This window comes from Canis lupus, chromosome 29 (genome assembly GCF_048164855.1).
Source record: "Canis lupus baileyi chromosome 29, mCanLup2.hap1, whole genome shotgun sequence".
In the NCBI taxonomy this organism is placed as follows: domain Eukaryota; kingdom Metazoa; phylum Chordata; class Mammalia; order Carnivora; family Canidae; genus Canis; species Canis lupus.
The window spans coordinates 30,931,612-30,952,307 of NC_132866.1; the positions used below are offsets into that span (position 1 = coordinate 30,931,612).

Here is a 20,696-nt window from a genome sequence, read left to right on the forward strand (position 1 = left end):
GCTGATACAACCTTTTTTGGAGGGCAGCTGTAAACATCCTGCATGTTCTTCCTCTGCGACCTGAAGCCTACTTCTAGGCACCTGTAGAGAAATGCTCACACTATAAGAGTGTTCACTGCTGTTAGAAACAACCAGAATATCTGGCAACAGGGAAATTGCTCAGTAAGCTACGAGATATCCATTCTTTGGGATGCTATGGAGCACTCTGACCAAATGAGGTGGATCCATTTATGCTGACCTGGAGAGACATGGCACTTAGTGACAAGAAGTTGCTCGGTAATGATCTGCAGTAGGTGGATATAATTTGTGAAGAAGAACCTTAGGTGTAAATTTGGGAGAGGACTGGAAGGCTATAGGCCTGAGTGTGGTGACCATGTGACTACAGGTCCTTCTGTGGTTGGTAGCGACATCGGGTGCAGCTTTTCTTTGTAACATGGACGTATTGTAGTTTATTTCTATTACAAACAATGCTGCAATCAATACCACTGCACAGGTGTCTTTACACAACTGTGCAGGTGTATCTGCGAGGTAAACTTCCAGAAACAGAATCACTAGGTCAAAAAGCCACTGCATGTGTGATTTGATAGCACAAAACTCCCCTCTGTCAGAGTTACAGGAATGGACCTTTTTGAAAAAAATTAAGGTGATATTCCTATAAGATAAAATTAACCGTTTTAATGTGTACAGTTCAGTGTAATTTAGTACGTTCATCATGTTGAGGTGGAGACTTTCGTTTGTAGTATTTAAAAGTGGGTTTACAATGATAATGCATTCATATGCTCCTTAATTAAAAATGAAAAGAAAAATTAAAGAGTATGGGCTTCAGAGTCAGCTCTAGGTCTGGATCCGGGGGCTGTCCTTCACTAGTTGTGCGACCCCAGGGAAATTACTTATTCCACGTGAGGATCAGTTCCCACTGTTTGAGATGGAGAAGAAAGCTTACACCGTGGGGCTAATGAGAAGATTCGATGCAGGGCCATGGGAAAGCAGCTGGTTCATCCCAGCGGTAAACGGTGGCTCCCCCCACCCCACCCCATGCACTCTGGAGGCAGTGCACTGATAGGTCCACGCTCAACAGCTCCAGTTCAAATCTCACCTCCCCCCTTTCTCTGTGCAATCTTAGGCAAGTGTTCAACCTTCTTGAGCCTGTTTCAACATGTGCAATTGGGAGAGTGAGGTGTGGGGGGGGGGGGGGCTAGGAAGATGACACATAGGGGCGCCTGGGTGGTTCACTGTGGTAAGCGTCTGCCTTCAGCTCAAGTCATGATCTCAGGGTCTGCATCGGGCTCTCTGCTCAGTGGGGAGCCTGCTTCTCCCCCTCCTTCTGCCCCTCCCCCTGCTTGTGCTTGCTCGCTCTGTCAAATACATAAAATCTTACCAAAAAAAAATCACACACAGGAAGTGCTTAGGGCAGCACTGGCTGCACGGTAAAGCCTCGTGTCACGGGGGCTGTTAGGATTTTTGCCAGCCCCTCGCTGAGTGCCCTGCAACTCAGTGCCTAGTGGGTGAAGGACCCCATTAGGGTGACTGCCTCTCTCTGCTCTCTGATGCAGGGCCATTGGCGCCAACCCTCTGTACTGTGACTGCCATCTCCGCTGGCTGTCCAGCTGGGTGAAGACAGGCTATAAGGAGCCAGGCATTGCCCGCTGTGTGGGGCCCCCAGACATGGAGGGCAAGCTGCTCCTCACCACACCTGCCAAGAAGTTTGAATGCCAAGGTGAGCCCAGGAGCACGAGAGGAGGGCGGTGTGTGGGGAGGGGGTGGCAAGCACAGGGTGGCATTCCCACCACCTGCTGCTGGGGGCCCACAGGACCTGCCTAATCCTGCCAGGGCCTTCCAGGGGCTCCTGTGTCCCTGCGGTGACCGCCTGAGTGGGGGGTCAGGTGGCAGGAGTGAAGCACCTGCTGCTTGTTAGTGCGGCTACCTTCTAGTCCTGACGTACAGCGAACCAGGAAAGCTGGGCAGGACCTCGGGCTCTGAGGGCCTTAATCCCTCCCAGGGGTGACCTAAGGAAAATCAAAACAGCAGCACTTCTGGAAGCTCCCAGCCTCTCAGGGGCGAGTGCTCGGGCCTCGCGCCGGTCGGGATTGTGCGCAGCGATGAGCTCCCACCCGAGCCTGGCCCCAGCCGCCCCTCTCCTGACATTGGCAACTCCAGGGCTTGAGCGTGACGGAGACTCCTGCACGCTTTGCTCTGAAGCTGCCTCACCGGGGCGTCTGTACGTCCTCCTCAGCAGAGCTTGACTGACTGACTGGGCCCGGGAGCCCACTGAGCCGAGGGAGGTGGCTGAGGGTTGCCCCGGGGCCAGCTGCGTGCGCTGGGGCCCAGCCCCTGCCCTCCGCGGGCTCGCGGACCTGCATGGGAAATGGAAGTGACCGCCGTAGGTCACCGGCCACCGGGGTAACGGTTCAGAAGGGCTTGGCTGTGGCTTGTTGGGAGCAAAACATTGGCTCGGTATTTATTTAAGGGGTAGGGCCGGTGTTGGCAAGTTAAAAGGTTTTCTTGACCCAGAGCGTGCACACCAGCAAGGTACACGGTGGCCCGCAGGATTCTCACCGAACACGCCGGGACACAGCGCGTGGGAAATCCGGGAAGCCCTCTCATGCGTCCTTCCAGCTGTTACTGCAGTGTTTCTTGTAATGCTCACGCCTCTTCTGCAGGACCCATATTTTTCCATTTCTAGAAGGAGTCCTAAGTGGGAACCTGAGTTTACCCGATGGCTTTTGTTCTTGTGAGGTCCTCGTGCAGCAGGTGCCATGCCCCAGGCGGCGGGGCTGCCAGCTCCTCACCGTCCGGAGGGGCTGCAGGAGGTCTTGCCTGTGGTGACAGGAAGGATCCTCCCCCATCAGCCTTGGAGAGAAACAGCTTGAAGGCAGATGGACTCTTTCCTCACAGAGCCGAGTCCCCTCCTGCTCCTTGTGACAGGGCAGGGCGGGGAGCCAGAGCTGACCTTGGTCACAGCAACCGTGGTGCCCTCACGCTGCCGGCTCGGCCCTGACCACCGCGTCCAGCGCCCATCCGTTAAGGCTTTTCAATTAGCTTATTTAATCCCTAAGGCCTCTGAGGCAGCTGCTGTTACTAAACTCCTTTTATAGGCCGGGGAGGTAGGCTGAGGAAGGAGGGTGGGAAAGTGACCCGGGAGAAGTACAGGGAGGGCCTGGATCTTGGGGAGAGGGCTTCCACCCCCAACCCCGACCCGAGGACTGTCCTGCCCCCTCCCCCGCTTCAGGTCCCCCCACCCTGGCTGTCCAGGCCAAGTGCGATCCCTGCTTATCCAGCCCGTGCCGGAACCAGGGCACCTGCCATAACGACCCCCTGGAGGTGTACAGGTGTGTCTGCTCCAGTGGCTATAAGGTGAGTGGAGGTGGGGGCGGGCTGCTCTTTCCAGGTAAGACGGGTTCACGCTTGCGCAGGGTGCCCGGGGCTGCAGGGTGCCCAGGGCCGGCGCTTGAGGGAATGTTTAATCAATGATGTAGCATGTGAATGAGCGAATGAATGAATGGATGAATGACTGAGCAAGTAACTCTGGGGACAAGGAGGCACACTGCTGAGGGGGCGGGCTGGCTGTTGGCTCACACCAATCCCTGGGTGTCTCTGATGTCCTGCTCACTCACTTTGTTCCCCAGGGCCGAGACTGCGAAGTATCCCTGGATGGCTGTTCCAGCAGCCCCTGTGGAAATGGAGGGACCTGCCGCCCACAGGAGGGCGGGGACGCCGGGTTCACGTGAGTTGCCTGCAGGGCTGGAACCTGATGGGTGGGAGTGCAAGCCTGGGTGCAGCCTGCCCCAAGTGGGATGGCCCAGGTCTCCCTGTGCTGGGGAGGGGCAGGCACTCCCTAGAGCGCCCTCCATGCCTACCCAGGCCAGGCCCCTGTTGCCCAGAGAGAAGGCTGGGGCCTGGGGCTGCATTGCTCACTCCTGCTCCAGGCGTCTCCCTGCTCATACTGGGTGCCAGAGGGCCTTCTGATGGCCTGGCAATTCGTGGCCAAGGGCATATGCAGTGGCAGTGCTAAGGGGTAGTTCAGGGGTGGTTTAAACCCCTATAATCTCCACTGTCCCCCAAGGCCTCCAATTGGAAGTCAAACATCCGCTTGCTGTGCCAATGCTGCGTGGAGGCAGGGCCCCTAGCCAGTGCCTTGGTATCAAGCAGTCCCTGAGACAGGTGGGGAGACCTTCCCAGAGGTGGGAGTGAGGCCCAGTTGCGCCCCCTGGGGCCTGCCCTCATGGTCTCATGGGTCATACTGGTCACAGCTGAGCAGCTGTTTCTCCCCTCCCCTTGGACTCCGTGAAGGGCCAGCCCTCGCGGCTGCTGTCTGACCTCACCATGTAAGCCCCCACCTCCCATTCACCCTGCTTTCCCCCAAGACCCCTCAATGAGCACCCCCCCACACTTTCTCAGAGTTCTCCTGGGCCCAGAGATTTTTCAGAGGAGTATATAGTACTTAGTTGCTGAAAATAAACTGCCAGCCAAACAAATTTACTCTTTGGAAAATGCTGTTGAATCTACTTGGTGGGAATGGCCAAACCTCTCTCTGCAAACCCAAACTGCCAGGGGTAAAAAAACACTGAACAACTGCTTACAGGTCATCACCTTGGAAACGGCATCCTTAAAATAGGCTCTGTCATTGTCTGGATTTTGGAAGCCACTCCATCCAGCCCCCCACTTCCCGCAACCACCCTCCCCTGCCCTGCCCCACGCTAGACTCCTGGACGGGGCGGTCTGTGGAGCTTGGGGGGCTGAGAGGACCCCTCAGAAGAGCCTGCTAGGTGGAGGATGGGTGCAGCTGGGGTAGCCCCTTCCCAGCTGGAGGGTGGACCCCAGAATTGTGTGCTTCATACCTTTTTGCTCACATACCCCCACCAAACAGATGTTTTATTTATTTATTTATTTTAAATTTTTATTTATTTATGATAGTCACACACAGAGAGAGAGAGGCAGAGACATAGGCAGAGGGAGAAGCAGGCTCCATGCACCGGGAGCCCGACGTGGGATTTGATCCCGGGTCTCCAGGATCGCGCCCTGGGCCAAAGGCAGGCGCCAAACCGCTGCGCCACCCAGGGATCCCTAAACAGATGTTTTAAACTACATCCCCTCTCACACATTCTTAGAGTGTTAGCTAGAATTTTTCCAGTCAGTTGAACTTCTCATTGCAAAGGAGATAGTTTCCAGGATATTGTAAATATTAACATTTAAAAATAACTCATTTTCTAGTTCATTTTTATCATTTTCCAGTGGAATCTGAATAGCACAGCAATTTGATATCACTTTAAAAAATCACATCAATAAGCTCCTGTTTAACAGCTGAAACATTTTACCTCCTTTTTTCTCCTCGTACTAGTATTTCCATTTTACTCCCCACTCCCACCTCCATTTCTCTTCCTGTGTCTATGTTCTGTGCTGGGGTCCACTATCAAGCCTGCAGCCATACTTCTCTGCTACCAACGTGGGGGTGTAAGTTTGTAGAATTTTTTTCTTGTCACCAAGATTAGAGATTTCTTTTGCAGAGTTGTCATTACAAATATCAATAATATATATATATATATATATATATATATACACACACACACATATATATATATCAGAAATAACTCTACTATAAAATTTTATTGATAATTAACACCCATGAAAGTAAAAGTTTATTAGACTCCTAGAGAGATAGGTGGGGCTTTTTTGTGTGTGTTCTTCTAAACACACAGGGTGAATGTGACAGCATTAGAGCAGGCTCACCATCCAATATATTCCTTTTTAAAAATCTATGTATACAGAGATATGCTGCATACATAGCATTTGTGAAAGAAATTTGAGAAAGTTTATGCAGATAAGCCATTGGGATTAGAATTTTTATTGCAGCGTGTCACTCAATTATTTGAAACCCTTCCGAGTTTATATGCCAAAAACCCCAGAGTAATCCGTCATCAAAAAGTATTTTTAATGCTCTATCGGCTGACAATTCCACTATGTGTCCCTTTAATGATTTATTTTAAAATTTTTTAAAATTCAGTTAGCCAACATAAAGTCCATACTTAGTTTCAGATGTAGTGTGCAATGATTTATCAGTTGTATATAACACCAAGTGCTCATCACATCATGTGCCCTCCTTAATGCTTGTCACTCAATTACCCCATCCCCCCACCTACCTCCCCTCCATCAGGCCTCAGTTTCCCATAAAGAGTCTTTCATGGTTTTTCTCCTTGGATGACTTCCCATTCAGCTTTCCCTCCCTTACCCTGTGATCTGTGCTGTTTCTTACACCTTCAATGATTTTTGATGCACAGAACTAGAACTTCTTGCAAAAGCATTTGTCCAGTTACTTTGGAAACCTCTATATTCCTAATAGTCCCTTTATTTGGCGCTAGGGTTCTAGGCTCCAGGCACGTCCCACCTTGCACTCAGGTTGGGAGAGGTGTATGCGCCCTTCTAAAGCTCTGGGGTAGGTCTGTTCAGAGTGCTGAACTTGAAGATCTGGCTGGAAATTAATTTTTCAGACCTCTCTGACCCACATATGGCTTGGAAGACCCCAGGTGTCCCCTGGGGGAAGGTGTACACTGGCTGGAAGATCATGGATTCCCAGGACCCTCCACAAGTTGGCTCCTGTTTACCCCCTACCCCCGATGTATGAGCCAAGTGTCCCCTGCCTCTGTCCACCTGGCCTCAGTGTGGCACCATCCTGGTACCTACCAACTTTTCTCTGGTGGCCTCACAGCTAGACTGTGAGTCCCCATGGTGCAGGTCTTATTTAGTGTGACCTCAGCAGCTAGCAAGGGCCTGGCCTGGCCTAGGGTAGGGGTCAAAGTTCTGGGATGACAGTAGTCACCTGCAGACACAGGCTTCCATCAGTGCCTCAGGAAGGCTGCTGCCCTGGTCCTGGGCCCACCCACCCTCCCTCCTCCCCTCAGGTGTTCCTGTCCCCCCGGCTTTGAAGGCCCAACCTGTGAGGTGAATACGGATGACTGTGTGGAGCACACATGCGCCAATGGGGGTATCTGTGTGGATGGTGTGGGCAACTACACCTGCCAGTGCCCCCTACAGTACACGGGTAAGTGGGGCGGGGCGGGGGTGCACAGGCCCTGAGCCCCTGTCTTGTGGGCAGAAGGGCTGAGGCCCCCACTCAGTGTCTGCAGGGGTTTCTGCTAGCCCAGCTACCTGGCAGAGTCTGGGGGCAGCTTCTCCCCTTCCTCATTCTTTCCCCAGGAAGGGGCTGTGAGCAGCTGGTGGACTTCTGCTCCTCAGATTTGAACCCGTGTCAGCACGAGGCCCAGTGTGTGGGTACTCCAGATGGGCCCAGGTCAGTGTTGCCTGTTTTCAGGGCCAGACAAGGGCATGGGCCTTGAAGTCACTCCCCTCCCCTCCTATTTCCTTACTTGTCAAAAGTGGGTTTGGTCTTGGCTATACAGGTTCCTGCAAGTCTGGGTGGGGATAGGGCAGTAGTGGGTATAGCTTTGGTCAACTAGACCTGGGTTTACAGTATGACCCTGAGTGGATGCCTTGACCCCTCTGAGCCTGTCTTCTCATCTGCAAAGTGGGCACCCCATAGCTCCCTCCTGGGGTAGGTATAAGGGTCAGATGAACAAATGTACTTTGCTCCAAGTCTGACATCTGATAAGTGCTCCATAAAGGGGCTATTATCTTTCCAGATCCACAGTTTCTCCTCCCTAGTTACAAAATGCACAAAACTCTGAAAACCAGAAGCCCATTTGGTAGCAAAACCTGGTTTGACTTGAACATATTTGGTAATAAAACCTGACCCCCACCGATATGAGGTTATGTATAGTCACTATTCTTGCCATGTAGTGTGAACGTGTATAGATTTTGCTGCAGAAATATGAACATGTTTAATTAAGGGGCTGCCCCAGATCCCATTGATGTGTTACATAATGCTTTAGGCATTGTTACAAATAGCCTTTCCAAAATCCAAAATCTTCTGAATTTCAAAACCTATCTAGCCCCAGGAGGTTTGGATAAGGGGTCATTGACAATTGTCACCATCATTGTTAGAATATATAGAAGTGCGCTGTCACCTGAAAACTACATGAAGATCGTGGGTTTTTTAAATGTTTCCATCTGCAGCTTTGTAAACATTTCTGGGACCCTTGTTCCACTGGTCAGGACAGGTGGTCAGGGTTGAGGCCTGAGGCTGAGGGACCCAACCCCAGCCACTCAGGCCAGAGTGGGGAGTGGAGCCTCTCAGGGAGCCCACGGTCCAGCAGGGGCCACCCAAGGACAATGGCAGGAAGAGACAGGGGTTACTGAGATCGAGAGGTACATGGAAGTCTCCATCCAAAAGCTGCACAGCTGCCATGCTTGTGGGTGAGCTGCTGGGGTGGAGTTGGCACAGCCGACCAAGGAGCAGTGGCAGATCAAGAGGTAGCCCGCTGCTCAGAGGGGCTGGACCTCAGGTGGTGGGAGAAAGCAGGACTGCCCCTCATCCCTCACACTGCGCCAGGAAGAGTCCCTGATAGCACCAAAAGTGCGCAGACAGCTGCTGTGTAGCGCCGGTTCTCTCAGCTTCCGCCTTGGAGGGAAGATGTAAGGACTCAGCTGTGCTTGGAACTCGGCAGGTATTCGGTACATTGGCTGAGTGAGGGAAGGAGTGAGTGTGAATGGGTGGAGTAGGTGGACGGTCAGCTACTTGCAACATTTTTCAGACTGCAGCTCAAGACTCAGTAGTGGATTATGACCACAGGGTGGGTCGATTAACTCAAAAAACTAAAACAGAGGCGCATAAGCATGGCTTAGTTGGTTAAGTGTCTGGTTCGGGTCATGATCTTGGGGTCCTGAGATCAAGCCCCGGGTTGGGCTCAGTGCAGTCTGCTTGTCCTTCCCCTTCTGCTCCTCCCCTGGCTCACTCACACTTTCTCCTAAATAAATAAAACCTTAACCTAAAATAGAAGAACTGTCAGAGCATCATGGCATTTTATGTAGTAAGGAGTATTGTGCCATTAAGCTGGCTTTAGGGTGTGTGTGCCCATAGGTGTATGTATTTTCACTTGGGTAGAAAAGTATTTCTTACAGCTTAAAAAATTGGGAATGAAAACAAACATCCAGGCAGGAGCACCTGCCTGCCAGGTTGTGTGGTTGAACTGTGGAATTTGCAGTTCAGTTTGGAAGAGTTTCCAACAGGGATCACTTGATGATAGCTGGGAGGATGATTCCTGGAGGAGGTGTGGTATTGACCAGAGTGACAGAGGCAGGGAGAGAGAAGAGGATGTTCCAGAATCAGTAGGTGGTGGCAGTTGGGAAGTGCTGGTGAGGTGCAGGTTGCTGCCAGTAGAGACAGGTCCAACCATAGGGTGGGCCCTGATGGTGGGGGCAGGGGGAAGCAGGACAGGGGGCATCTCACAAGGCTGTGACTGAAAAGTAGGTGGAGGAGTATACTCCTTGATAGGCAAATGGTTGATCTCCAGGCAACCAGTGCAGCCCAGTGAGGGCTGGGGGCTGGTCTCGTGTCACTTGAGTGGGGGCATGACCTTTGAAGGGGGAGGGCCAGGAGGCCAGTCCAGTGGAGTTGGGAAGGCTGGAGAAAACAGCTAGTTGAGCCCCAGGATTCAGGGCCTTGTGCTGTGGAAAGGCCCTGAGTTTGGCCTCAGATGTGCTGTCAGTGGTCAAGGTAGGTCTTCCATGACAAGATCTGTTCTCATGCTCCCGGCCCAGAACCTGCCCCCACCCAGAGGCCCACGCAAGCTCTCTTCTTGTATCAGGAAAGGGTCCCAGGATATGCTGGGAGGCAGCTTTCTCTCCTGGGCTCTGTTTGACCTCTTGGGTGTCCCATAGTCACACATCCCCCAGACCCCATGGGCTTCCGACTGAGTGAGGGACTGACTGCCCCCCATCCCTGCATGCGTGCCAGGTGTGAGTGTGCACCAGGTTACGTGGGTGACAACTGCAGTGAGAACCAGGATGACTGCAGGGATCACCGCTGCCAGCATGGGGCCCAGTGTGTGGATGAAGTCAACAGCTACTCCTGCCTCTGTGCTGAGGGCTACAGGTGAGTGGCCCTGGGGGAGCACGAGTGAGCATGAGTGACCGAGGCCTCCTGGCCTCCAGCCCTGGAGCTGGCAGGAGCCCCCAAGCACAGCGGGTGGGAGGGAATTAGGGTCAGAGCTTGGAAGTTGGATCCTTGGGTTTTGACCATGGCGATGCCAACCCCAGCTGTGTGGCTGTGGGAAAACTACCTAATCACTCAGGGCATAAGCACAGGGTCCCTAAACTGTTTGGTGGAGGGAGTGGGAGGTGGGTACAGATTACTGGCCAGTGCCCACCACATACCTGCCCAGCAGACCTCTGAAGACACATCCTGGCATAAAGGTCACTTATCTTCACAGCCTGACTTCTCTGAAAGGTTTTTGGCCAGGGTTGGGGTTGGGGAAGAAGGGCTGCCTTCCTGGCCATCTACCTCCCATGCTCTGCTTGGGTCTTTTTTTTTTTTTTAAACACTTTAATTGAGCTATAATTCGCATGCCCTGAGATTCACCCAGTTTCAATATAGGATTCAGTGGCTTATAGTATATTACCAGAATTGTACATCCATTAACCATAATAATTTGAGAACATTTTCATTACTCCAGAAGGAAACTCCATACCTATTATCTGTCACCCTACCCCCTCCCATCTCAGCTCAAGGCAACCAATAATCTAATACTTGTGTCTATAATAGAGTTGTTTATCTTGGATATTTCATATAAATGGAGTCATATGATCTTACCATCATGTTTTTGGGGTTCATCCATGTGGCAGCATACATCAGAACTTCATTCTTTTTTGTGGTTGAATATTATTCCATTGTATGGACCACATCTGTGTATCCATCCACTGAGAGACATTTGAGCTGTTTCCACTCTTGGCTGCTGTGAAGACTGGTGCTATGGGTGTGGCTGTGTCAGAACTCCCTGCTGGTAGTAATGTCCCCTCTTTTATTTCTTTAGTCATTTGAGTCTTCTCTTTCTTGTTTGTGTCTGTTTTCTGTAAAATGGACAATAGTGAGTTTGCTAGCAGACTTGACTGCCCCGAGCCTCGAGTGCTTCTCAAACTGTAATGTGCACATGATCTTGGTAAGAAGTAGATTCAGGTTTTCCATTTCTGACAAATGCCCAGGTGACAGCGATGGTGCTGTTCCAGGGACCACACTTGCTTCTCACCTTGTTTTCAGTGTCCTTCTGGCTCATAGTTCTCTTGGGGGAAAAAGTGTTCATTAGGAGCATCTTCTATTGCTTTAAGGATCTGGTTTCCCAAGATGTTCAGCAAATTTCTCTCCAGGACCGTGGGACAGAAAGATGTCCCCTTGCCCCTTCGCCCAGCCTTCTCTGACCTGTATCTTTTCCCTCTCAGCGGGCAGTTCTGTGAGGCCCCTCCCCGCCCTCCTGCCCCCAGAAGCCCCTGCGAGGGGACAGAGTGCCAGAATGGGGCCAACTGTGTGGACCAGGGCAGTGGGCCTGTGTGCCAGTGCCTCCCAGGCTTCGGCGGCCCCGAGTGTGAGAAGTTGCTCAGTGTCAACTTTGTGGATCGGGACACCTACCTGCAGTTCACTGACCTGCAGAATTGGCCCCGGGCCAACATCACGCTGCAGGTGCGTGCTCAGGGTGCCCAGTCACAGAGGCGAGTGGGGCGCCAGGGGGTGTGGCCTCGGGTCAGAGCACTGAGGGGAGTCCCTGCCCAGGAGGACAGGGAGGAACCTGTGTTAATCAAAACTCTTTGGATGTGGGTCAAGTACATGAAAGGTTATCTGAAACCAGGGTAGGATGAAAAGGGTGGAGAGGTGACCGGATCCTCTCCCGCCATCCCGTCTCACCTGCTCCTCAGCTCCAGCCTCCAGTGCTGCACACACACTTCTCTATGGCCTGGGACATGGCCGGAGTTGGCTCTGGGCTTCAGCTCTGGCCTTGTATCTTTAGCCTCCTGGCCCTTATTTTGGGGCCCTTATTTTGCCATTTCATGTCTTGAATTTCGTCTCAGAGCATTGGTTTGTTGAGGGCAAAGGCACATCGCACTTGGATGGCAATGTTTACCTGGAGGGATGGGGGTGGTGCACATCACATGGAAAATGATCAAAGTCTGCATCTCCTCTTTGGCTCTCTTCCTCCAACTGCATTCCCTACCCCAGCAGTCGCATCTTTCTCCTCCTTCTCTCACAGAGCCCCTCAGCCTCCCAACATGCTTACCATGCCCCCCCCCCCACTTCATCTTGCCCATCCACACTGTCTACACTGCAAGAATACAGCTAGCCTAACTGCTTAACAAAGTAACATTCACCCAAACCCTCCCAGCCACTGCCTCAGGCACCTCCTTAAAGAGGTGAGGTCAGCCCCACTGTCCCTGTCACAGGCTCTGCCCTGCCAGCTGGTTGGACAGCAATCACAACTTCAGGGAAGATCTTGGATTGGCCTCCCTTCAGCCACGTGCCCATCCCTGGCCCAGCCACTGAGTCCAGCGAGATGGGGTGCTATGATGCATCCTCCCTGGGCCATGTGCCAGCCCTAGGAGACCAGGGAGTCAGGTTCTTTACCAGAAGAAACAGAAGAGGAACAAGGAAGGATCATGGTTCCTACAGCATTGTAGAGTGATCTCCCTCCTAAGGTAGCTCCAGCTTTTGCTTGCACAGCTCCAGAGACAGGCACTACCTCCTGAGTGGCTCTTTTCAGGTTTGGGTGGTCACGGCTGTTAGACAGCCTTCCTTAACTTGTCCTCTCAGTGGCTCCAGAGGCCCGCAGAACAGGCTACCCCACACCCATTGGACTTTCTGAACAGGTCGCCCTAAGGTCTCTTACCTGCTCCTCCTAGCAAGTGGTTACCAGGACTGGGCTCGTCCATCTGCCTTCTCTCTGCAGCCCCAGCCAACCTGGCAGTGGATGGGATGTGAACCAGGGGCTACTAGCCTCTGTCAGCATCCCCTGGAGGATATGTCCCCTGGGCAGGCTACATAGCCAGGGGAGGACAGCTCTGCACACAGCATTCCTCTTCCAAATGTGGGTCCCCCACCTACCTGTGCCATCGCTGGGTGGGGTGGAGTGTGGTGGGAGAAAATGTGTCCTTGCCCATCAGGTCTCCACGGCAGAGGACAATGGGATCTTGCTGTACAATGGAGACAATGACCACATGGCAGTGGAGCTGTACCAGGGTCACGTGCGTGTCAGCTATGACCCGGGCAGCTACCCCAGCTCGGCCATCTACAGGTAAGGCTTCCTCATGCCCACCACCCTCGCTCAGGGTCTCCCAGGGCAAAAGCAGGTGGTTATTGGGACCACTGGCACCTGGGCTGCCCAAGTGGGAGGAAGGGCATTTCTTTTTTTTTTTTTGGTATATTTTTTTATTGGAGTTCAATTTGCCACCATATAGCATAACACTGAGTGCTCATCCCGTCAAGTGCCCCCCTCAGTCATCCCATCCGCCCACCCACCTCCCCTTCCACTACCCCTTGTTCGTAGGAAGGGCATTTCAACCATCTAGTGAGGCCCCAGCTTGGGGCTGAGGCCTGAGCGGTGGGCTCACCCTTCCCTATCCTATCTCCTCCTCACAGTGGGAAGGAGAGATGGTAAGATGGTAGCCCTTGCCCCAAACTGCTCAGCTTTCCCCAAGGAGTCCCAAGAAGGGAAGCAGGAGGGACCAGGCCCTAGGCCACAGAGTCGACACACCCTCCTTCCTTAGAGATGTTATTTCCTGGGAAGCAGCTGCTGCATCAGTGGCCTTTCTAGGGAAGGGACCAGGCAGAGATGGGCTGAATTAAAGCCCATTCCCTGGGGTGGGGACACCCCATCTTCTTCCAGTGCCGAGACGATCAATGATGGACAGTTCCACACCGTTGAGCTGGTCACCTTTGACCAGATGGTGAATCTCTCCATTGATGGAGGCAGTCCCATGACCATGGACAATTTTGGCAAACACTACACACTAAACAGCGAAGCTCCCCTCTACGTGGGAGGTAAGGACCTGGCCCAGATAAAGGCTGTGGCTGGCTCTCCCCAGGCCTCCCCATCAGGTGATGGAGACAGCCATTTCAGGTGGGGCATCTGTTGCTCTCCAGCCTAAGGCTTGCCAGGAGGGCTAGTGCCCCAGCCACTGGATTGAGGGGGTATTCTAAGCCACTGGTGGATTGTCCTACCCAGCCTGGAGCCCAAGCTGACCAAGAAGGATGCGTACCTGGGTTGTCTGTGGCCTGGTCTTGAGGGGAACCTGGAGCTTTCCCAGCTGTCTTCCAAAGTGGGCACCTTTCCTCTTGGCTTTGGGCCAGAAGGGCCTTGCCAAGTATTCAGGGTCTGTTCCTAGTCTTGGAGCTCTCAGCGCCCAGAGCCTGCTGTAAGAGGCCCAGACATGGGGGACCTCCCAGCTGGCTTTACATGCTTTGCAAGCTAAGTGACCTTGTCTACCACCTGCAAACATTTCCAGGCCCAGACAAGTCAGGTTTCCGCAATAGTGGGGCTTTCTCCGTGCCGCAGTGCACCATGGCGAGACTTTGGGCAGGTGTGGAGAGAACCGTTGGTTCTAATCACAGATCTGTGGTTTATTAGTTGTACAACTTTGGGCAAGTCGCTGAGCACCAGATGGGGTTTAGCCACCCTGACCTCAGAGGGTTGCTGTGATGACCACAAAAGCAGGTGACAAAGTGGCATACACATTAGTTTTAGGCCTTTTCTGCTTTTGAAGTAAGGAGGTAAGTGCTGGTGTCCCACAGGGCATGAAGGAGCCTTGGGTGAGGGCAGCCAGACCTTAGGTACCCAGGGCTTCCTTTGTCAGCTGGTGGCTGCTAGGCCTGGCGCCCCTGGGCTGTGGTCATAGAGGGGGCTGCTTTTCTATTTCTTCTGGGAAAGGAATTTGGACCCTCCAAGGTGGCAAAGGACCTTGGCCCAGGGTTGCAGAGATAGAACAGAGGCTGAGGGTGGGAGGAAACACTGTGCAGTTGCCCAGTGGACCTCAGCGGTGAGTGCGAGGCATGGTCTGAGCCTGACCCGGCCCAGCTCTGCCCCATCCTGCCCACCCCAGGGATGCCAGTGGATGTGAACTCAGCCGCCTTCCGCCTGTGGCAGATCCTCAACGGCACCAGCTTCCACGGTTGCATCCGAAACCTATACATCAACAATGAGCTGCAGGACTTCACTAAGACGCGGATGAAGCCAGGCGTGGTGCCAGGCTGTGAGCCCTGCCGAAAGCTCTACTGCCTGCATGGCATCTGCCAGCCCAATGCCACCCCGGGGCCTGTGTGCCATTGTGAGGCCGGCTGGGGGGGCCTACACTGTGACCAGCCAGCCGATGGCCCCTGCCATGGCCACAAGTGAGCATGGACTGGGTTCAAGGAGCCCTCACACCCCCCCCACCCCCGCCGTCCACCTGTAGGTTCCTTACCTTTCCCTATAAGCTCCTATCCCCAGGCTGCTGCATGGATTGTATTTTTAAATCCCCAAACTAGAACATGTGGCCCACCACAGGGTTTTACTTTTTTTTTCTAGTTTTCAGTTTTTATTAACAGGAGGAGGTCCCTAGGGAACAGTGTCACATTTTGCTCCCTTTTGCTCTTGGGAACAGAGCAGAATCCCATGATGCCAAGGCTGGGATTGTGTAGGATTAGACTGGCTCCAGCCTATTCTCACAGTACCTTTTCTCTGTCCCCTCCAGGTGTGTCCACGGAAAATGTGTGCCCCTCGACGCTCTTTCCTACAGCTGCCAGTGCCAGGATGGGTACTCGGGGGCTTTGTGCAACCAGGCGAGGGCACCTGCAGATCCTTGTGGGGGCCTGCAGTGCCTACATGGCCACTGCCAGGTCTTGGCCACCAAGGGGGCACACTGTGTGTGTGACCCCGGTTTTTCGGGCGAGCTGTGTGAGCAAGGTCAGGGGCCCCCCTCCTGACATGCCCTCTCCACAACCTGCAGTAGTGACTTGACTTTTCCTCCTCCAAGCTTGGCAACCCCTCTGTGCCCCCTCCCCTCTCCTGTACCCTGGACTGCTATTGGGCTGTGGTACCCCCTACCCTCTGGACTTTGCGCCCCACTTCCATACAAATGGCCCAGCTTGCCCTGAAGCCCCCTTATCTGGGGCCAGTGCTGCCTCCTGACTGGGGTCTCCCCTTACAGAAGGGACTGCCCAGGGTAACAGCTCCTGCCTGAACCTCCACCTCTTGGCCCCATTACCTTGGGACACCGGGAGCAGCAGGAAGTCTGAGGGTTACGGAACTCTTTCCCAGGCCCATGTGACCAAGATGCTTCTGCTGGGCTGGAGACTGCTGAGGCTAGGCAGAGGGAAGCTGAAGTCCAGAACTCAAGCCTTCTTGGTCCCCTAGGCGCCTCCCCCCCCACGTCCTGGCACACATTCCTTCTCTATTGTGTTTGCCTTCCCAGCCTCCTCTGCTCGGAGCCCACTTACCTGGCAGCTCCATCTGTCCTGGAGGGTCCCGGCAGCTAGAAAGTTCTTCCTTCATACTCACTGGACCATGGGCCCAGGAGGAAGCCTGTGCATGTGCATGTCTGGTGGGGACGGAGGTGGAGTCTGAGCACTAGAGGCCCTGGTCCTTGGATGCTGCCTCTCCGCCTCCTGCCTTCCCCCTGGGCCAGCGCTGGCCCACGGGTGTGCCCTGAGGCCTTCTCTTGGTGTCTGTCCTATCCAGAGTCCGAGTGCCGGGGGGACCCTGTCCGGGACTTTCACCAGGTCCAGAGGGGCTATGCCATCTGCCAGACCACGCGCCCGCTGTCGTGGGTGGAGTGCCGGGGCTCCTGCCCAGGTCAGGGCTGCTGCCAGGGCCTGCGGCTGAAGCGGAGGAAGCTCACCTTTGAGTGCAGCGACGGGACCTCTTTTGCCGAGGAGGTGGAGAAGCCCACCAAGTGCGGCTGCGCCGTCTGCGCCTAGCGCCGGGCTGGACGGGGAGGGGTGAGGCGGGCACGGGGCACGGCTGCGGGGCTGCGGGTCGGTGCGGGCGGCGGGCGGCGTGGCTGCTGCGGGGCGGCCCGCGGCGTGCGGTGGGAGCGGTGGGCCGACCTCCCGGAGCCGGCGGCGGGGGCGGGGCGGGCCGGGCTGCAGGCCACCCTCTGCCTCCGGAAGTGCCTTGCACAAATAGGCGCTTAATAAATATTTGTTGAATGAATGTGTGCTTGAGGTCAGGCCAAGAAGTGCAGAATGGTGACACCCCCTGCTTGCCTACTACTTGGGTCTGAAGGAGGGACTGGCCCCTTCCCAAACCAGCTTTTCCCTGGCTGCAGAAGCTCCTTACCCCCCTGCAGGTGATCTTGAAGCCTCCCCTGGGGCAGCCAGCCTGACTCTGCTCTGTATGCTGCTGTAGCATCCGCTAGCAGTAGGCCAGGCTGCTGAGGGACGGGCCCCTCCTGCTGGCCAGGAAGGGGCTGCCTCTTACCCCCTGGGCTGGACAGCACAGCAGCCACTGCTTGATGGGGAATGAGGCTGGAGACAGAGGTGAGTCTTAGGACCAGACCTCTGAATCCTGAAGTTATGGGTTGACCATTGTCGCTTCAAGGAAGGGGCTCTCAGGTGGAGGAAATGCCCACTGGGTCTATTTGGGGTGGTGAACAAACCAGAGAGGATGGTGTGGCATGGGAGGGGGGAGGTTGGTTCTTGATTCCAGCTGAATAATCACCAAAGGGGCATTTGTCCTTGGCTATCCCAGCCCATACCCGGCCACAAGATACTGGCAAGCCATTGACAGGGGTACAGGATCAAGGGGGTTTGAACTAGGCTGCTTAGCCAGGGAGGGGTCTCCTCCCAGGGAGACTGGGTTCAGATCCTTTCACGGCATAGACCAGTAGGGAGCAGCCATCCAGGCACCAGGAAACCTCTGGTGCCTCTCTCACTCTGGGCAAACTTCTTCCCCACCGGCCTCAGTCTCCTCAGCTATCAAATGTGAAGTGGCTTGACTGAACATATGTATAAGCAATGCAGACCCTCCCACTGTGGCTCCAGAAGGGAGGCTGGAGGAGTTAGAGGATCCATTTTCAGTAATCACATCAACAAGTATTTATGTGCCTAACCAGGCTGGGTACTGTGGGTGTTCTGCTCATGTGGACAGACATGAACTAATCGTAGAGCATCACAGGAGTAACCACGATGCCTGGGAAGAGATGAGCCAAGGGCTCCAACCACAGACACTGGTCCAGGCTAGAGCTGCTCACCCTAGGCATTTGCAAGGAAGGACTCTATTTGAAGAGTCATTGAGTATGTGGCCACGTGACTACAAATGCTTCTTTTTCCATGCAGAAGGAAAACATGGAAAGCTTATATTTGAGCTTAAGTAGTGAACTGGCTAGACGGTCATGCTGTCCTGCCCAGATGTCTCCCCAAAAGTGTGTGTGCCCCTAGGGGATCCCAGTGGGTAAGAGGAGTGAGCATATCTCTTTCCTGGCCCTTTCTATCTCCAAACAGAAGACAGGGTTGGGGGAGCAGGCTGTGGTGTGACTGAGGTGGTATTGTGCCTGTATCCTCAGCCACTATGGACACTGGGAGGAGGGACCTCTTGATGCTGAGCAGCAGAGGGCTGGAGCCTCTTACAACTGAGGAAGCCTGGCATGTTCCACTACACTGGGACTTGGGCCAGTGAGTTTGAGTCCTGGAACTCCTGTAATGTGAAGGTGATCTTGCCCTGCCCAGCTGCAGAGGTGTTTTTATGGCTGGATCTGTTCTTCACCAGGGATTGGGCTCTACTGTAGTTCTGAGCAAGGCCACAGTGCCCGTCCCCTCCATGGACAGCAGCCTGGGCCTTGGGAGGCTTCTCATAGGGCTGCACAGCATCCCTTTCTTACCTACAGTTTGCAGGCCACTGGGGGACCCTGGAGAGCAGCTCTAGCACTAGCTCTAGCACTATTTCTGCTAGGCAGGTGCTGAACTACTGAGGAAAGCTCAAGCATAGCTGGCTCACCCCTTCCACGGAAGAGAGGTATTCTGGGACCACCAGCCTTGAGACACTTACCTTCCTTTGGCCCTCACCTTTCCCCACTGCCCTGGAATAGAAGTGGCTCCCTGAGCTTGAGGGGCACTGACAGGCAGCAGCAGATTGGGTGACGGCTGCCAGGAGTCCTGTACTCCCAGTGCCATGGGGTTGGGAGGGCAGAGTACGGGGTGTTTGTACACAGGGAGTACCCTCTGAGCTGGCCACTGCCCCCACCGACCCCTCCACAACGTCCCACATCCCAGCCTGCCCTATGCTCACCCTTGGTCAAGCCGGAAGATTGGAATTCACCACAAGAGTAAGGGCAGCAAGGGGCTATGTGTCCCAGGATCAACACTGCCTCAAGTTAACCACCAACCTGCAAGCTGCTAAGGAACTGGATCATCACTCATCTTGCCTGTTCATATTTAGGCCCAGGAGAAGGCTCTGGTGAACTCATCTCTGATAAATCATCTCCGTATCTTGTCACCCCTTCAGTAAAGACCTTTCTTCGCTTTGATGTCTCCACTGGCTCTCTCCATCGAACACGCACTGAAGAGACACAAGCAGGGCAAGTCAGGAGGCTGCTGCTGCCACTGCTGGCAACCACGGCCCCGGGCTCCCTGTGAGGGTGTCAGGAAATGGAAAAGGCCAGACTCGTCTCCTTTTTGCCTGCTATTAGCCTAACCGTGAAAGTATCTCTTTATACAGAATACTTAACAGATTCTAATATATATTTGTATTTCATTTTGTTATAGTATTTTTATATGTTAAAGTCAATATCCGGTGTCTCATTTTGCTTTTCAGACGTGGTGTGGTTATGACATTTTGTTTAGGGGTTTCTGTAGTCTTGTCTGGATCACTCTTTTAGAGAGACTGGTTTAGAACAGGCCCGTGAGGGAGCCACACCTGCCCTTTCCCTAGAATTGTTCTAGAACGTGTTGGATATTGTCTGTTGTTCTCCATGTGAACATGATATTGTTTTGCTCAGGTTCTGCCTTGTGGATCTCTTTTTCTGCACCAAGGATGAACCCATGGCTGCTGACATGCCCCCTCCCAGGGTTTGAGGGTTTCTGAGCTGTCCACACTCTGGCCACAATTCAGGGATGGCTCTTAGAGGCAGCACATGTAGAACATCTTCCCTTGGAACGCTCTGATCCTTCTGAAGTGGCAAAGGAGGTGGGTTCCTCCTGGAGGAAGGGGAAGTCTCGAGGGATATAGCTTGGTCATAACTCCCTGGGGATGTCAGGGCAGTGGCAGACCCTGACATGGCATAGCACACATGGAGATCTGGGGAGGCTGCTTAGCTTCATTTCCCTTCAAGTGTCTGCAGCTACACCCAAATTTTGTGTTTGTAGACAGAGCCGCAACCACATTTAACCTGGCTCTGAGGTTTCATCAGGGCAACAGACCAGAAAGCACTGGGGCTTCTCAAACTGTCCTGTAAGGTTAACCTATCCCCAGTACAGTTGGTTCATAGGGATCAGTGGAGAAAGAAGGCAAATATACTTCTATAATAGTTCTGCTACAATTTCAGACTGCAAAATTGCTCTTGGGAGTCTTCCAGGATGCATGACCTGAGCATCTACGTGAGATGAGGCCAGGCCCTGGCAGTCAGGCTGGGCAAGGTCCCTACTACCAACGGGACCGAGCTGGCCCTCCTCTGATGCCAGTACTACAGACTGATTTCCCACTAGATCATGATGATGTTTGCCTAGGTCATACCTTAACAGCACATGGTCACCTTGAAAGGGGGGCAGTGATGGTAACTGCAAAGCCAGCAAAGCAATTAGGGATTTAGTAGGAAATGTAAGGAACCAGTACAGGGGAGAAAATGGTTTTAAA

At 53.7% G+C, this 20,696-nt stretch overlaps 1 protein-coding gene and 1 long non-coding RNA gene across 4 annotated transcripts in view; one reads left to right on the plus strand and one right to left on the minus strand.

Annotated features, from left to right (window-relative positions):
• The window catches only part of SLIT1 (slit guidance ligand 1), a 170,459-nt gene extending 150,618 nt beyond the window's left edge, over positions 1 to 19,841 (plus strand). Inside the window, exons 26-37 of one of the 2 annotated variants that reach the window (XM_072805858.1) lie at positions 1,554 to 1,717; positions 3,230 to 3,354; positions 3,627 to 3,724; positions 6,897 to 7,036; positions 7,192 to 7,285; positions 9,848 to 9,985; positions 11,326 to 11,563; positions 13,036 to 13,166; positions 13,758 to 13,912; positions 14,971 to 15,259; positions 15,601 to 15,812; positions 16,587 to 19,841. In XM_072805858.1, the coding sequence (XP_072661959.1) occupies positions 1,554 to 1,717; positions 3,230 to 3,354; positions 3,627 to 3,724; positions 6,897 to 7,036; positions 7,192 to 7,285; positions 9,848 to 9,985; positions 11,326 to 11,563; positions 13,036 to 13,166; positions 13,758 to 13,912; positions 14,971 to 15,259; positions 15,601 to 15,812; positions 16,587 to 16,825 (2,023 nt within the window). In that variant the 3' untranslated portion in view covers positions 16,826 to 19,841. Of the gene's footprint in view, positions 1 to 1,553; positions 1,718 to 3,229; positions 3,355 to 3,626; positions 3,725 to 6,896; positions 7,037 to 7,191; positions 7,286 to 9,847; positions 9,986 to 11,325; positions 11,564 to 13,035; positions 13,167 to 13,757; positions 13,913 to 14,970; positions 15,260 to 15,600; positions 15,813 to 16,056 lie in introns of both variants that reach the window. The other variant, XM_072805859.1, reaches the window with a different exon arrangement.
• Positions 6,898 to 13,349, minus strand: LOC140621069 (uncharacterized). Of its 2 annotated transcripts, XR_012020782.1 has the most exons (4): positions 12,977 to 13,349; positions 11,786 to 12,832; positions 10,703 to 10,959; positions 6,898 to 8,574 (listed from the first exon to the last, which is right to left on the minus strand). It is a non-coding gene; the product is annotated as an uncharacterized lncRNA (long non-coding RNA). The 2 variants fall into 2 exon arrangements; XR_012020781.1 differs by having other exon boundaries at positions 11,786 to 13,349.
• Positions 19,842 to 20,696: the final 855 nt, after the last annotated feature.